Source organism: Ananas comosus, linkage group 2 (assembly GCF_001540865.1).
Source record: "Ananas comosus cultivar F153 linkage group 2, ASM154086v1, whole genome shotgun sequence".
Taxonomy (NCBI): domain Eukaryota; kingdom Viridiplantae; phylum Streptophyta; class Magnoliopsida; order Poales; family Bromeliaceae; genus Ananas; species Ananas comosus.
This window is the reverse complement of record NC_033622.1, coordinates 12308553-12327703: the sequence shown is the minus strand read 5'-3', so window position 1 is coordinate 12327703 and position 19151 is coordinate 12308553. Positions and strand designations below refer to the sequence as shown.

The 19151-nt window shown below is 33.9% G+C and overlaps 1 protein-coding gene across 1 annotated transcript; it reads right to left on the bottom strand.

Moving 5' to 3' along the window:
* On the bottom strand, positions 3296-13863 carry LOC109704435 (bZIP transcription factor TRAB1-like; the record flags this gene model as incomplete). The annotated part of the gene is given in 6 exon segments (XM_020225171.1): positions 3296-4076; positions 5177-5421; positions 7829-7855; positions 7978-8049; positions 8205-9387; positions 13701-13863. Coding segments are annotated over 4 exon segments (1329 nt in total).

Genomic DNA, 19151 nt, shown 5'->3' with positions numbered 1-19151 from the left:
GAGAGAGAGAGAGAGAGAGAGAGAGAGAGAGAGAGAGCACGCGCGCATGCTATTCGCTTCGTTTATTTTATTTAGAAATAAACTTAGCTGAAAATGTGCCTTCTGTTGGCGTCCCAAATCCATCACGCCTAATCAATTTTTTCTATTTTCAACTCAAATATAAACTAAATAAAATTAAGTTTTTTTATTATTTTAATTAAAATAAAATTCAAACAATAATAAAAGTACCATAAAAGTTATTATCTTTTAAATCACATTTATTCTAGAAAGAAGTAACCTTTTAGAACTAAAATAATATTCTAAGAAAGAATAAAAATTATCCTATAGTATAAACTAATTAAGGAACACACGCGCTGCGGCTAGTAGACATTATTATAGTTAGTCATTGCGGCATGTAATTAATACAAAGTTTTATCTTATAATAATTTATATTAAAAGGATGATTTATAATACATAATTATTGAAGAATACAAACTCACTAATCATCTGTAGCTATCATTAATTATATGCACTAATATTTTTAAATATTATTTATCTCAATATTGAATAATTAAAGTATATATTTTTTTTCTAAAAATATTTAAACCTAATAAGTAAAATGAATAAATAGGTTAAAAATAAAACAAAAACTCATTACAATATTAAAAAAGATGAATAATATTTTTCTATCATCAAGATAGAATTTACAAATAAAAAATATTAAAAAATTAATTTGAGTGAAAGTACTATTTTTGATATTCTTGACAGTAACGTCTCCATTGTCGTCGCTGATATAATTATTTTGATACCCCTGTTAACTTTTATCATCACAGATATAATTAATAAAATATTTGATTCATAAATTTTAAATTAGTAAAGAAATAAGTAGGTAATCATCAGAAGCACAAAAATATAAGACTANAAAACTAATATCAAAAAAATATTCAAAAAAAAAAATCTAAAAGTTGAATCTCTCATTTCAAGACAGTAATTTGTTAATTTTGAAAAAAATAAAAAAAATTATTCACATTATCAATCAAGTATCATGAGTCAATAGTCACAGTTTTACGAATCTTAATTTATATTTGAATATGTGAATACCCTAATATACAAAATACAATTACATTGATAAAGGTCTTTTCATAATTTTTGTTAAAAGTAGAAGAAAATATGCATTAGATGCAGCTCGTTAATGGCCCACTATCTTGTATCTGCTCTTATATAGCAAAGCATCTAAGATGATTAAAAAATAATAAATCAACTTGATAGCTCAAAGCTAGTTGTCCTCATTTGTCTAAATTTAAATTAAAATTTCAATTACATATTTAAATTAAAATTAAAATTTCAATTACATATTTGGATTTTAAATTAAAATTAAAATTTTGAATGCAAATTCAAATATCAAAATCAAAATAAAAAATTTTAAGTTTGAAATCAAAATGTAAAAAAGTTAAATTTAAAATTAAAATTTGGATTCAATTTAAAATTTGAATTCAAATTGTAATTCAAAATTCTAATTACTAATTAGTTGAAAATTTTAATTTTAAGATTAATTCCGAATTTAAATTCAAAATTTTGAATTTTTATTTTTGACAACTAAAGTGAAAAATATGCAAAATCTAGAGACTAAAATTGACATGCGAAAAAAAAGTAAACATGCAATGGCATGAAAATATCGTTAATTCTAAAACCTCTTTTAACAGTGCCATTTTATCGCGATAAAATCAAAAGATTTAAAATTTTAATTGCAAAAAAAAAGGGATCAAAGTAAAAAATAGTGGAAAGGTTGGGACCAATGTGCAATTAATTTTTAAAAATCGGGATTCATGTATTTGATATATACTTATTAGGAATGGACTCAGGTAGGACTTGATGGATCAAATTTCCAGCGGATGTGAGGTGTATCAATTTTTAATCTGTTTCCTATCGCAAATCTACCTCGGATCATTAAAAAATTTACTATCCCAAATCCATTTATTTTCTTCCGTTTACTGCTCTCCATTAGGAGCGGATCGGGGCAAGAGCTCCGCCAACCCAGATCCATTTACATCCGTATAACAGCAACCATGGTGAACCGGCTGTCCCTGGATCTCGAAATAGGGATGGTGCCTGCTGCAAAGCAATTTGCTCATGTGCAGGCAGCAGCAGCAGCAGCAGGCTCAGCTGTCGGGAAGGAAAGCAACTCCTCGTTCCAGTCTTTCATCATTCCAATTTCATAACTTGAATTTCAAGGGTCATTGATTCCCTTTTCACTCTCTTAACACCCGCTTACTAAAACAGGATTTTAACTGAGCTCAAGAGCTGTTCCCAACCACACCTATTATTGCAAGATTTGAGATGAGCCTTCATATACTCCAAGAAACGACGAGTAATCTAAATGGGCTTTCACTTTTGTTCTTGTTGGCTGCATTCGTGTCGTAATTTTCCACACCGCCGGGATCCAGCTCAGCGGGAGGTCGCCATGGGCGTAGGCGGAGGAGGCGAGAATGGTGAGGAAGAGGAGGAGGAGGAGGAGGGAGAAGAAGGAGGAGGGTCTCGCCATGAGGGCTAGGGTTAGGGTTAGGTTCTGCCGACGAGGTGTTTGATTTAATTCCCTCTAGAGGAGAATGACTCTTTTTAACTCTTTTACTAACTCTTTTTAGGTGGTGGTGTTAGAGCCTCTCTCTCTCTCTCTCTCTCTCTCTCTCTCTCTCCTCTATGGATTCACAACGGATAGTAAAATAAAAAGGATTATTAGAAGAGAGAGAGAGAGAGAGAGGAGATATTAATAGGAGAGAGGAGAAGGTGGGGAAGTTTAGGGCCATAGTTGGGGATAACTACAAAAATGCCACCTCCATGGTTCCATGTGTGAGGTGTGGTTTTTCCTTTTTTTAAAAAAAAAAAAAAATGATATGCAAAGAAATTGTAACGACGAGTATATATATATTTATATATAAATTATATTACTCCGGGGCTAAATTGACTAATGAATGTTATATTATTCTGGGGTAACATGATGATTTTGACCAACCTTAGAAATTATTATCATCATTTTCTGGTATTGTAACTCATCTCCTATCACATGGATAGCACCACAACTACGCGTAAACAACCCCAGAGCAGAACCTTTCTTACCGCATCAAACTTTTTAAAAAAAATTATAAAAATTAAAACAATAAAAAAAAAGACACCTCCCACTTGAAATCCCTCCACTAGCAGTATACTTCCATCTTTTAGTGAAGAAAATAAATGAGAAATATATCAAGAAAATAGTTACGAAGAAATTTTGTTCTAATCCAAACATTTATAGATTATTTACATAACACATTCGGCAGATAAAAAAAAAAACTAAATATCTTTCTCATAGGAAATCATACAGTCAGGAACAAGTTCGCTAGGGCAAGAAACAGAGTGGTAGCAGCAGCACCACCATCACAAAACACTATTATACATGCAGAAATTTTAACCCGCCACTCTAAATATACAACATGATCTTCAGCTAAATAACTCCAAACAGCAAAAATAATACACATACGGACAACTAAAACCACCAATCGAGGCGAAACTCGGACAGCTATATATGTTTTATAGAGCAACCAAAAGACCTCTAAAAACAGATAACTAATGGCCTGGAAAAGGCACAGTTCCTAGACTTTTGAGTAAGTCACCAGTCACGGCATGTAGTTAAAACTTAAAACAAACAGCCTGCATGCTAATGAGAATCTAAATGGACCTAAAAGAAGAATTCAAAGATAAAGGACCGTGGACGGATTGAGAGAGGCATCATTCTTGAGATGTGCATGCACAGAACTTCAAAGCAGTGAAAACAGTGCAAAATACACTGTCAAGGATCAAACAAGGATTATCAAAGGGACGAGCACACCATTGGTACACATGGACAGGATACTCTCACTCTACAAAGATGACCCTGCTGATTATTAAATTACAACAGAGGACACAGATTCCCTACAATATATACAACTGCAGTTCATAGTAAAATATGCTATATCATGTTAAATTCCTCACTGTGCACGCCGCAAATGTTACCACGGACCTGTCTGCGTCCTCCTCAGGCACCGTCTCTTCGCTCCGTGCTGCTGATTCATCATTTCCAGGGCCTGAAGGCACCACAATGGTATCAATAACAAGACCATTTTGGAAGATGTAATGAGCATTAACAAGGAAACAAGCTTGGAAACATCCTAATGCAAGAAAATACAAATTCAATTCTGAGATCATCCCAAGAGAGAGGAGGTATATTCAATACACTGATTAACATGCGCAACTAGGTTGTGCAATTTGGTAACTACCAGTATCATAGCTGACAAAGAGAACAGATCTATTTAATAAAGCATATGTGTGCAAATATACAATCTACTCCCAAATATTATTTTCTCCTATTGCATAACAACTAATTTTCTTCCTTAGTATTTATTCAGCTAATGAAAAAAAATGAACAATGCGAACTTATGGACGCATCCACGTGATATCGTCTACAAGCAGACCTACGAGGCGCACCCTGAATCTTTGTCTTATAGCCTGAACTCCTGATTTAGCAATATACAACCACATAATTCAGGGACTACAGAAGGACCCTGAGTAACCACATTGCCACAGCCAACTTGTTCAAATTGGGCAATAGACAAGCAATATGATTACATTATGCACGGTAACATCATCTAAGATTACAGAGTCTTTGTTATGCAGCTCCTATTTTCTATGTCCGATATATAGTGAAAGATGACATCCCATAAACAGTTATTCAAGAATTCAGATGACAGGGCTTTAACAAGATCTCACATCTCATAATAACTAAATTGACTAACCTACTGCCATATGGACTGTAATTAATCTGAAAATTGAGGTCCCACTTGCTGAACTAAAACACAAATAAATGCAACAGAAAGATACGTGTTGCCAGAATTTTCCCAGCATAGGCTGCGCACTTTTAACCTGAAAGGACATAACCCTCAAGGCTGTGCCAGAAGAATGGAGAGTTCTCTAAAGTACAGTATTTTGGAGATTTCTACGCACCTGCACAATTTTACTGGAGGACTAGATATTTTTCGTTAAGCCAAACTTTCACTCTAGAAGTTTCAAAATTCCTCAGACACAAGAATACGATAGGCAAAGAGTTCTAGGGAACACTAGAAAGTTAGCAACAGACATATTAGGGACAAATCGTAGAATCCTACTGATCCTTATGCATTGCTTGCACCTTTGTGAGGAGTGGAGCACATTTGCTCCTTAAGACCACCAAGAATTGTAATCAAGAGCTCTTTAGAGAAGTTCTGTTCTCTTCTTAATTCTTGTGCTTGAACCTAAAGGCCTTCTGAGTCTCTCTTCTGTCTGTTTCCTATGGATCTTAGCTAGCTAGCCTTACACAGAGCTGTGAAAGAATTAGGCTGACTTGGCTTCTTGAAGGAAGAGGAGCGGCAAACTGGTAGTAGCATGCCAAGATGCCTGAAAGAGAGTTCAAAGGATAATTTTTAGAACCATGAAGAGGGAGTGATCATATTGCCCCAGCTAAAAGGGTTGAAGTCTAAGGAAGCATTCGAAGATGATAATTTTAACCTAAGGTAAAAATAAAAAACGGACTGTTATCTCAAATTTGGAAATTTATGATTAAATTGTTTGAATTGTTTAAGAGATTGCATTGCTTGTTTTGAACTCTCCCAAAATTATTTCAAAAGACATTTGATTTTTCTTTTTACGAAATTAATCCAACTAGAGTCTGGCGAACCCCTATCTGAGATAATTCCTAAGTAATTCAGTTGGCAATTTGTAAAGATGAGAAAAAGAGGATAGGTCGTAATAATCTTTTTATTATTATTGGAACAAGCCTGAACAAATATTGCTTTATTTCATTTGTATAACTTCTCTCGAACCATATTAGGAGAAACCTCCTATACTTTTCCTCATGCATCTACGCTTGGGTCACCAACACTGCTCTCGAGTTTTGGTTATGGACAAATGATGTCCCCATCAAAATATTGGACTATTTCAGTTTTCTTTTTGACACATTTAAAGACCCAAAAAAGAAGAAGAAGAAGAAGAAGAAACTAGCACACCTCTATGAAAAACGAATAAGAGAAATTAATCATAAAGAAGTTTGGAAGTTGAATGGTATACGTAAATGAGATATTTTTTTATGTTTTGTACTTCTATAAACATTCCAAGCATTACTTTATCACATTAAATTATTTCAGAAGACAAAGGGTTAATAATAAAATAAAAAATATACAGTTCCAATCCAAGAAAAAGAAGGAACCAGATATTCAAAGCGAGCAGACATTGTTCTTATTAACTCATATGGAGAAGGGTGTTCTCCACATAATAAGGTGCATACTTTAAAAAGATACCAAACCATATTATTAGCATCATTATGCTACTGTTCCTACATTTGAACAAAGGTAAACTATGAAATTTTAAACCAAAGGTAAACTACGACATTTTAAATTTGGACAACTGAAATACATATAAAAGAGTTACTCATTGTCAAATTAACAAGCTACCAAGGAATTCTTCTTATGGCTTAAATGACCAGCACTGAAGATGGACCAGTGTCAGTCACAAGCTTCACTAGTCTAAAGGTACATGTTTGTTAAGTAAACATTCATTCAAACTTTTGAGTGGCAACAGCCATGTGAACTTCTATATATAATCTAATATATTTCACTAGTAAAGTATGTTATTGGGACACAGACTGCATTACCCCAGCAGAAACTCTATCTGAATTGACAAATTTTAAACTCCTATGCAGAGTTGAGGTGTGAAAAATATTAGCTGGTTCCCTTTGAACCAGAATACCAGTTGGCTTAGTTGCATAAAGTTCAAACCAGAATAAAGTTGCGTTTGAAACTGCATGATTCTAGAAACTACAGGGAAGAATGAAATTTGTTTGAGCTTTTACAACAATTTAGTGTTCTAGACAATTAGCAGGACAGAAACCATTATTATAATTGAGGATCATCAAATCAAAGAATGAGCAAAAACTACCTTGAATTGCATGAAAATCCTCCATTTGGACTCCAGTCTAAAATATTTACAATACCTTTTACATTTAGGAATTATAAACTAACAAGAGTTGTATGGACTTAGACTTCCTCTGAACTTCAGAAGCACATTGTTTTCTTACTTTACCTCTCTCATCTAGCGCTGTCGCATGTGTTAACAGACTTATCTGCAATCCTTAAAGTAGCAAAAATGGGGGGAGTGAGAAGGAAAACTTGTTAGGAATAAGTCAGACAGTTTAATGGCCGTAAATTTGTTCACAGAAACAGCCTACATTACAAAGGAAAATTAGATAAAACAAAAGGATTCACTGTTCTCTTTCCCTCTCTTTTCCTAAAATTCTGCCTTGAATTTTGTACTCCACTTATTTTTCCTGCATTTTTCGCAACATTCTATCATCTAAATGGGAATTGCACTTCTCTTTTGCTCGGAAGCAAGAAGCCTACCACAATGCATGGCACAAATTATGCCCCTCTTGAGCTACATTTCAGTTTTCCTATGTTCGAGTGCCAATAACTAAGAAAGTGACTGCCTAACAATAGACCACAGCGTCTCTAACAGAGGCTAAGTCCTTATAGAACAACAAGATGGTGATGGCTACACAACAAAATCATCAGTTCTCATACGACAGAAAACAAGTATTAATCACGAAATCTACTAGAACTTCCTTAGAGCATTTCCTAAGAAATATAACAATGACCTGATACAGATTTCAAAAATTATCAGTATCACATATTGAGCGAAATGCAGTATGTCCTCGCAAGAAAACGTTACTTGCTTCAGGATGGTAGAGATGCAGCATATTCACAAAACAAGAAGCATTAATTGGCTTGTTCCAGCAAGAAAGAGTAGTTACCTGGTTTTTCTGCATCTCCATTTCAGCCTGCATGTTCCGGAACATTGTTAGGGAACATCCAAATTCTCGTGTTTCCAATTGAGAAATACTCAACCAGCCAAATTGACGTAAAAAAGAGATATGAAGTATGAATTTTCATTCGAAAGTACCTGTTTTTTCTGTAGTTCTTGATTCTGCTCTTTCAGTTTTGCTACTTCAGCTTCCAATTCCATTGTATAAGCCTGTTCCAAGACAAAACCAATAAATGGTGGGGTTTAATCAACTACTCTACTTGCAAACCATTGCATCAATTCCATTATCTTGGCGAAGTAATGAAATAACTATGTACAGCACCTGCTAAAGAGCAAAACCGAAAGAGAGCTAACAAGAAGATCACCTGCTTACGAGCGCGAGATCTTGCAGCCGACTCCCTGTTCTTGATCATCCTCCTTTGCCTCCTCTCCATCACCTTCTCCACGGCTCCACCGCACTTCCTCCCCCTCAGCCCTCCGTTAAACACATATGGCACTGGAGACAGTGAAGACAGATCCCCATTCCCCTTCCCTATCCCATCCGAACCAATCTGACTAGCTGGTGAACCCGCCGCCGCCAGCGTGACCCCGCCGCCACCCAATCCAACCACTCCTGGCATCAACCCATTGTTCATAACCGAATCCCCGATCCCCATCATCCCTCCTCCTCGCATACCCGGCACGTGGCCCAAATCAGTGTTACTCCCCAGAGGCACTGAAGCCCCATACGATCGTGCGCCAGGCGAAGTTAGTGGAAGATTGGCTGCCGAATTGTTAGTAATTCCATGGGTGACTAAATGCCCATTACTCCGGGGGGTCTGAGCGAACCCAAGAGCAAGTCCCCCAGTGTCATTCGAACTCTGCAGACTCCCGTAGAACAAACTGCTGGGAGTATTATTGCTGGTGAACAAACTATTGGGAGGATTGCTGCTGGTATTGTTACTGCCCCCGCCGAGCGTCCTCGGCTGTGTCATGTCTTCTCTGACCACGCCAGCTCTAACCAAGAACTCCTCCAGAGTCATCTCCCCGAGCGTCGGCTGCCGCTGGTGTTGGATATCTGGCGCTCCTGCGCCTCCGCCTCCGCCTCCGCCCCCGCCCGCGACCGGCCCCGGCGCGCCCTCCCGTATGAGGTCGCGCCAAACCTCGTCGACCGTCTTCTGGCTCAGGGTCCGCGGCAGCGTCAGCGACCCCTGCCGCTGGAGCCCACCCCCGCCGCCAGCGACGCCGCCACCGGCAGCTCCGGCGGATCCGATGGTTCCGGCGGCGGCGGCGGCGGCGGCCGCGGCGGCCGCGGCGGCTGCGGCCCCTCCGCCGAGGGCGGAGGCCATGGCCTGGCTCTCCTCGGCGGTCCAGATGTTCTTGAGCAGCTCGTCCATGTTCATGGACCCGAAGTCCTTCCCGATCCCGCCGAGCGTGCTCTGGAACTCGTCGAACGTGAGCGAGTACACCGACCCCTGCCGCGCCAGCGGGAGCGGCGTCGCCGGTGGCCGACCATCATCGCCGTCCGATCCCAGCTGCTGGGGATGCATCATCGCTCCCTACCAAAAAAAAAAAAAAAAAAAAAACACCATAAATTAACTCACACGACTACTACGAATCTAACACGAATTCAGCCCCAGAAACCCCTAATTAATCTCATCCTCCTCCCCGGCCGTACTCCCACAAACGAGCAGGAAACAAAACAGCCCCACACATACCATACAGTTTAAGCAGTTATCCTTAATTTGCAACAAATAGCACGCTTACCCGAGCAGCTTAGCTAAAATCCAGGACAAACTTTTCTTACTAAAAGTAGAACTAATTAAATCATTCTATTACTTTACCCCTAATCATCAAGCTTAATCAACACATGCTCAGCTTTAATTCGTTGAGAAATAGTAATAATTCGGTAATTTTGCTGTCGATTAATTACAACAGAGGGGGGGAGAGAGAGAGAGAGAGAGAGAGAGAGAAAAGAGGGTGACCTGTTTTGGTGCGTAGTAGATGGGAGCAGTTTTTCCCTTTTTTTTCCTTTTTTCGCTCTTCTCCGCTCCGAATTCTGGTGCGGATCTCGGCGTTGGAGAGAGAGAGAGAGAGAGAGAGAGAGAGAGAGGGGGAAGGGACAGGTGTCGTCTCACAGCGGCGTTTGTGGGGAGGTGCTTCGGGGGTATTTAAGCGCCCCAAAAACAATATAGAATATATATAGGGTGGGTGTTGGACTCGGGTGGGGTGAAACGTGGCGGCGTTAGAGAGCGCGAGCTCTCGAGATGTGACCTGCTAACCAATCACAGCTTGCTATATGGTACGATCTCCGCCGTTGGTTCCGAGTCCCGACAAATTACTGCGACGGTCGGATTTTTAGGCTCCCACCGCTAGTGGCTTTTTGTTAGGTAGAAATGTACTGATACCCCCCTCAACGATAAACTGTTTCGAAACAGGTCCCTCTGTGTTACCTTACTTTTCGGTCTCATCCCGTATGTCACTATCATTCTTTTTTGTTTTAAATCTTTATTATATAAATAAATAATTTAAAGTGTGACCGGAGAATTTATTTTTTCTTAGTAATATTATTATCGATCAGCTTACAACACATTACACATCCCAATTAAATAATAAATAATAAATATTTTAAAATATTATAAAAATAAATATAAATATTTTTAAATTTTAATTATTTGTTGCCAAATAAACAACTTGAATATTATATATAAGTTATTTTGAAAAAAGTGAAAAAAATGACGACAACATCGAACATGGCCTTAACTTTTAATTTTTTTATTCAAATTTATTTTTGTTAATACGGTTAAAAAGTTGTTAAATTAAATGATAATAACAGTTAGTATTTATAAATTATTTAAATATTATTAGCTAAAAATATGCTAGAAATACTTTGGAATTCTTGCGCTTTTATACAAGTTGAAAAGATTTTAATTCACATATATGCTATAGAATATAGATTTTCTTTAACTGCAGATTCTTTAAAAGAGGCCTTAAATTTCATTTTCTTTTGATAAATTCGTTTGGCAAAATTTCTAAAATTAATTAAAACAACTTGAATCCAAAACAATAAAAACGGACAGGTGTCCATTCAGAATAAAGTCCGTGACCTTTTTTAAAATAGCAAATAGATCAGGGATTATTATATAATTTTATTTTTTTATTTGAGTTAAATATAAATAGACGAGCAATACTATAGATACACTCAAAGAGAAGTATAAATTTTACATCTTCTTTATTGGAGGGCTAAAAATGACTTTAATCTTATCAAATTTTTTTTATGAAAACCTAAAATTTTTAAAATTTATACAATTTTTGGATTGAGAAGTGTAAATCGTACACATCCTTCTAGAAATGTATAAGTAATATTTTCTTAAAAGTACACCGACAACTTTAGGTCAAAATATGGTTGCCTCAATTTTTAATTGGGACTCCTTTAACTTGAATTTAGTCAGAAATATAAAATATTACTAAACTTAAATTATATTTTAGCAAATATAATTGAAATAATGACAACTTATACAATTATGAATTTTAACAACCTTTATAATTAAATAACCAAAACAGTTTGAAAATAAAATTAAAGTTGAGGACATTATTTGAACACGAGCTACAGTTGAGGTCTGCATACAATTTTTTTTTTAAAAATTTTTTTATGAAGTTAAAATTCTGTTTGTTTTCATCAAAAATGAAATTCAGATTAAAATAGACTCTTATTATCTTTCTTCTTTCACTATTTATTTATTTAGCTGTTGAGCTGCAAATTTTTTGATTTTATTATTTATTTGATAAAAAAATAAACAATATAAAAATAAAAAATATGATAAATAAATTATTATTTTGTTATTTAAATTTTAATAAAAATAAAGTTAGGACAAGTCTAATGAGTAATGATAAGACTTAGGCCGGAATACTATCAATAGCACCAAGCATTTGGTGCTATTAGGTTTTCGGTTCTTGGATTAAAATATGTACGGTTAAGATGATGTGGGCCCTCTAGGGTTGAGTGAGTTGTTGGTTTAATAGTATAATCTAACGGGTGAAAATAGTCAAAGAATTAAATCTAACGGTGAAAAACTTGATAGCACCAAATGCATGGTGCTATCGATAGTATCCCAGCCGGACTCCTAATGATAAATATAAATATTTATGCCCAAAAATTACTTCATCTGAGCCCAAAAAAACAAGAAAAAACTTAAAATACCACTTGTGTAGTTTCACATTTTTTTCACTTTAGTGTCCTATGGTTTTCTTTTCATCTTTTTATTATCGATTTTACTAAATTTTTTCGTTAAATTAGTGATAAAGTTAAAACTAAATGGTACTAAAGTGAATATTCGATAAACTTAGGTAAGATATCTGAAGTTTTTTGTATATAATTTAACAAAATATTAACGAAAAAAGCTGACGAAAAAATAAAAATAAAATTACAGGACACTAACTCGATACATTTTAAATTATAAAATATTACAGTAAAAAAGTGTAAAATTACATGTACGATATTTAAAGTTTACCAAAAAAGAAAAAAAAAAAAAAGTAAATCACACGGAAAAGCGGGTGGGTGAGGTGAGCAAAGCGAAAGGATAAGAGTGCGTGCTCACGAAAAAGAAAGTCTCGGCATGTGTAGACATTGTGGTCGTGGCGTCGTGGGATTCGAAGGTCTCCTTTTGGGTACATTTTAACTGGGTGGAGTTAGAGTAAGAGGGTGCAAAATTTGCTATTGAAACAATGATGTGACTTCGACTTTGTGATAGGGTGGGGATAAAGATGCCCCATTTATTTATTACCAATTATTAATTTTAATTATTATTATTATTATTATTATCAGTTCGTAGTCGTATTGATTGGAACGGACTCCCCGAGTTTTGGGCGCGGACGATAGCTTAAAAAATAAAATATAAATATAAATTAAATAGTATTTAATATTTAATTTAATAAGAAAATAAAATTTGGAATTTTAAGATTAAAATTTAATTATTAAATTTTACAATTTGTAAGATGCTTTATTATAACTTATTGATAGGAAAAATATTTTTTTTACGAAAAATGGTGAGAACACGAGAGCGCATGCACGCGGGATGTTGGGAATGGGACCACACTTGCCTTAATCGTCAAAACGCACAATGTCGAGAGGTTTACGGGTCGTACATTTGACGAAGCACGTAAGAACGGAAACATTTTGATTTCTAAAAATAGCAGCACTAGTTGCGCATCTATAAACAGAATATAAATTCCTTTAACTAATTTTATTACTATTTTATATTGAAATTTAAAAATTTAAACTATTGAAAGGATGAAGCTTGTTAGACAAAGTTGTAATATAAAATAATAGACCATTTCTTTTTAGTTGAACAGTAATTTTCGAGTGAAAAAACTGGTTAAACTTTTTTTAAAAAAAAATATTTCATTCTTCGCGCCGCATCCCTACCTCATTCTTCCGCTCCCTTTCGTCTCTTTCCCTTTGCTGCGCTTCCTTCCGCTCCTTTCTTCGAACAATGCCACTTTTATTTTTTTAAGAAAAAAAACAGCACGCNCTAACACGAATTCAGCCCCAGAAACCCCTGATTAATCTCATCCTCCTCCCCGGCCGTACTCCCACAAACGAGCAGGAAACAAAACAACCCCCCACACATACCATACAGTTTAAGCAGTTATCCTTAATTTGCAACAAATAGCACGCTTACCCGAGCAGCTTAGCTAAAATCCAGGACAAACTTTTCTTACTAAAAATAGAACTAATTAAATCCTTCTATTACTTTACCCCTAATCATCAAGCTTAATCAACACATGCTCAGCTTTAATTCGTTGAGAAATAGTAATAATTCGGTAATTTTGCTGTCGATTAATTACAACAGAGGGGGAGAGAGAGAGAGAAAAGAGGGTGACCTGTTTTGGTGCGTAGTAGATGGGAGCAGTTTTTTCTTCTTTTTTTTTTTTGCTTTTTTCGCTCTGCTCCGCTCCGAATTCTGGTGCGGATCTCGGCGTTGGAGAGAGAGAGAGAGAGGGGGAAGGGACAGGTGTCGTCTCACAGCGGCGTTTGTGGGGAGGTGCTTCGGGGGTATTTAAGCGCCCCAAAAACAATATAGAATATATATAGGGTGGGTGTTGGACTCGGGTGGGGTGAAACGTGGCGGCCTTAGAGAGCGCGAGCTCTCGAGATGTGACCTGCTAACCAATCACAGCTTGCTATATGGTACGATCTCCGCCGTTGGTTCCGAGTCCCGACAAATTACTGCGACGGTCGGATTTTTAGGCTCCCACCGCTAGTGGCTTTTTGTTAGGTAGAAATGTACTGATACCCCCCTCAACGATAAACTGTTTCGAAACAGGTCCCTCTGTGTTACCTTACTTTTCGGTCTCATCCCGTATGTCACTATCATTATTTTTTTTTTTTTTGAGAGAAATAGATAACATGCTAACCGCTTCGTTTATTTCATTTAAAAATAAACTTAGCTGGAAATATAAATTAACAAGGATTCGAACGTGGGTCTTGGGTACCAACCACCAAGCTCTTTGCCACTTGCTTTAAGAACGGTCAGTCTTTTTATTTTTTAAATCTTTATTATATAAATAATTTAAAGTGTGACTGGAGAATTTATTTTTTCTTAGTAATATTATTATCGATCAGCTTACAACACATTACACATCCCAATTAAATAATAAATAATAAATATTTTAAAATATTATAAAAATAAATATAAATATTTTAAATTTTAATTATTTGTTGCCAAATAAACAACTTGAATATTATATATAAGTTATTTTGAAAAAAGTGAAAAAAATGACGACAACATCGAACATGGCCTTAACTTTTAATTTTTTTATTCAAATTTATTTTTGTTAATACGGTTAAAAAGTTGTTAAATTAAATGATAATAACAGTTAGTATTTATAAATTATTTAAATATTATTAGCTAAAAATATGCTAGAAATACTTTGGAATTCTTGCGCTTTTATACAAGTTGAAAAGATTTTAATTCACATATATGCTATAGAATATAGATTTTCTTTAACTGCAGATTCTTTAAAAGAGGCCTTAAATTTCATTTTCTTTTGATAAATTCGTTTGGCAAAATTTCTAAAATTAATTAAAACAACTTGAATCCAAAACAATAAAAACGGACAGGTGTCCATTCAGAATAAAGTCCGTGACCTTTTTTAAAATAGCAAATAGATCAGGGATTATTATATAATTTTATTTTTTTATTTGAGTTAAATATAAACAGACGAGTAATACTATAGATACACTTAAAGAGAAGTATAAATCTTACATCTTCTTTATTGGAGGGCTAAAAATGACTTTAATCTTATCCATTTTTTTTTAATGAAAACCTAAAATTTTTAAAATTTATACAATTTTTGGATTGAGAAGTGTAAATCGTACACCTCCTTCTAGAAATGTATAAGTAATGTTTTGTTAAAAGTACACCGACAACTTTAGGTCAAAATATGATTGCCTCAATTTTTAATTGGGACTCCTTTAACTTGAATTTAGTCAGAAATATAAAATATTACTAAACTTAAATTATATTTTAGCAAATATAATTGAAATAATGACAACTTATACAATTATGAATTTTAACAACCTTTATAATTAAATAACCAAAACAGTTTGAAAATAAAATTAAAGTTGAGGACATTATTTGAACACGAGCTACAGTTGAGGTCTGCATACAATTTTTTTTTTAATTTTTTATGAAGTTAAAATTCTGTTTGTTTCATCAAAAATGAAATTCAGATTAAAATAGACTCTTATTATCTTTCTTCTTTCACTATTTATTTATTTAGCAGTTGAGCTGCAATTTTTTTGATTTTATTATTTATTTGATAAAAAAATAAACAATATAAAAATCAAAAATATGATAAATAAATTATTATTTTGTTATTTAAATTTTAATAAAAATAAAGTTAGGATAAGTCTAATGAGTAATGATAAGACTTAGGCCGGAATACTATCAATAGCACCAAGCATTTGGTGCTATTAGGTTTTCGGTCTTTGGATTAAAAAATGTACGGTTAAGATGATGTGGGCCCTCTAGGGTTGAGTGAGTTGTTGGTTTAATAGTATAATCTAACGGGTGAAAATAGTCAAAGAATTAAATCTAACGGTAAAAAACTTGATAGCACCAAATGCATGGTGCTATCGATAGTATCCCAGCCGGACTCCTAATGATAAATATGAATATTTGTGTCCAAAAATTACTTCATCTGAGCCCCAAAAAAATAAGAAAAAACTTAAAATACCACTTGTGTAGTTTCACATTTTTTCACTTTAGTGTCCTATGGTTTTCTTTTCATCTTTTTATTATCGATTTCACTAATTTTTTTCGTTAAATTAGTGACAAAGTTAAAACTAAATGGTACTAAAGTGAATATTCGATAAACTTAGGTGAGATATCTGAAGTTTTTTGTATATAATTTGACAAAATATTAACGAAAAAGCTGACGAAAGGATAAAAATAAAATCACAGGACACTAACTTGATACACTTTAAATTATAAAATATTACAGTGAGAAAGTATAAAATTACATATGCGATATTTAAAGTTTACCAAAAAAGAAAAAAAAAAAAAAGAGTAAATCACACGGAAAAGCGGGTGGGTGAGGTGAGCAAAGCGAAAGGATAAGAGTGCGTGCTCACGAAAAAGAAAGTCTCGGCATGTGTAGACATTGTGTTCGTGGCGTCGTGGGATTCGAAGGTCTCCTTTTGGGTATATTTAACTGGGTGGAGTTAGAGTAAGAGGGTGCAAAATTTGCTGTTGAAACCATGATGTGACTTCGACTTTGTGATAGGGTGGGGATAAAGATGCCCCATTTATTTATTACCAATTATTAATTTTAATTATTATTATTATTATTATTATCAGTTCGTAGTCGTATTGATTGGAACGGACTCCCCGAGTTTTGGGCGCGGACGAGAGCTTAAAAAATAAAATATAAATATAAATTAAGTAGTATTTAATATTTAATTTAATAAGAAAATAAAATTTGGAATTTTAAGATTAAAATTTAATTATTAAATTTTACAATTTGTAAGATGCTTTATAGCCTTTATTATAACTTATTGATAGGAAAAATATTTTTTTTACGAAAAATGGTGAGAACACGAGAGCGCACGCACGCGGGATGTTGGGAATGGGACCACACTTGCCTTAATCGTCAAAACGCACAATGTCGAGAGGTTTACGGGTCGAACATTTGACGAAGCACGTAAGACCGAAAACATTTTGATTTCTAAAAATAGCAGCACTAGTTGCGCATCTATGAACAGAATATAAATTTTACATTTGATTCATTTAAAAGATTAATGTCCTTTAACTAATTTTATTACTATTTTATATTAAAATTTAAAAATTTAAACTATTGAAAGGATGAGGCTTGTCAGGCAAACTTGTAATATAAAATAATAGACTATTTCTTTTTAGTTGAACAGTAATTTTCGAGTGAAAAAACTGGTTAAACTTTTTTAAAAAAAATATATTTCATTCTTCACACTGCATCCCTACTTCATTCTTTCGCTCCCTTTCGTCCCTGTCCCTTTGCTCTCTGCACTTCCTTCCGCTTCTTTCTTCTCCTCCTCCTTCCTTTACTCTTTCTGACGATGATGACAACGCCACTCTTGTTTTGTTTAAGAAAAAAAATTGCACGCTATCCGTTTCATTCATTAAAAATATAAATTTAGCAATATCGGTGAGACAGTAAAAATCTCAACAGAAAAAAAAAAGTTTAGAAAGATAATTTTTAGACAAAAAAATAGTCTCCCACAAAATCACCATCCTCCTTATCTTGACTACCATCCTCTTGCGGTCTACGAAAACGTTTCTAAAGATAGTACAATTCCTTAACGGACATAACAGAAGGAGGAGTAAGAGTAAGAGGAGGGGGTTGTGAGCTGAGGTGGCAGTGAAGATAGGGCTAGAGGAGTAAAGGAAGTTGTTTTTAGTTATGTTTAGAAAAAATTTCTTAATTTTATACAATTTATTAATGAATTGTTTTTTTATACTTTGATTTAAAAATGAAAAAATGTTTGTTTTGATTATTACATTTTTTCTTAATTTATTTTATATTTTATATAAAAATTAAAACAGAGTTTTTTTTTAAGAGGCAATGCAAACAATAAAAAATAGAATAATTTTTTTTTACAGAGTATAAATCTTTTCAAAATATTAAGTACAATATAAAATAAAACCGTATTTTATTTTTCAATAATTGTCAAATAAGTCCTAAGTGTAAAATTTACATTCTGTTCGTGAAGTGTACAAATAGCATATTTCTTCTAAACATGTTGTTTTATAGAATGTCAGTTTTTTTTATGTTTATATAGGTCTAGTTATTATTATACTATTTTCCGTACTGTATAATTTTTATTTTTCAAATATATTGCTGAACTGTTAATGTTTCTCTTTCAATCTCCACATGAGTGTTGATAAATTTACTGTTTTAGGTGGAAGCTAAAAGATTCATTAAAAAATGTTGTTTGGAAGTAGCAATAGCCCATGTAGTGGAGCTTGCTCTTGGATGCATCCTGTAGTTTATAGAATTTACATACTAAAGGGCTTGGTGGTTGGTATTCGAAACTCAAACTTGAATACTAGTTGATTCATATTTCCAACTAAGTTTATTTCTAAATGAAATAAACGAAACAGATAGCATGCTATCTTTCTCTTAAAAAAAAATAAGAAGAATTTACCTACTAAAAAAAGTACTTTTTTTTATATTTAGTCCTCTCAAACCAAAAAATTATAAATAATATTAACAAATTTATATGTGCATATATATATCTGTCTCTTTGCAACGTGAGTGCCATGTTAATATTCACATTTTAGTCTCTTTTTAACTTAGGATCAATAAAATATACAAAAAGAAAAACAGTGATTCAATCACCGTATTTAAACACTACTTAGTTCAATTTAAAAACGTCACATAGACGCTTACGTAGCAAGAAGAGGATTATTTATTCAAATATAAATATGTCAAGACTATTTGTAAAAAAAAAAAGGTTTTGAGGAGGCTAAATACAAGAAAAGCCCGTAAAAAATATATAATTTTTTATTAAGGATTTTGGCTCATATATCTCATTGCTATTCAAAAAAAATAAATTTATTCCTCTATTTTCAATAATACCCTTCTAAACCTTAAATTCTATTATTAAACTCACGCAATTAGAAGTATATCTGAAAGAAATTTTAAAAACTAATAAAGATATTTTGGTCCAATAGAATTACATTAAATAGTTTTGAAGTTTTTAAAGAGTATATTAAATATTACTCCTCTCATTTAACATATACGCCGAAAAAAAATACCAAAAGTTTAGTGGTCAATGGTGGAACAGAAAT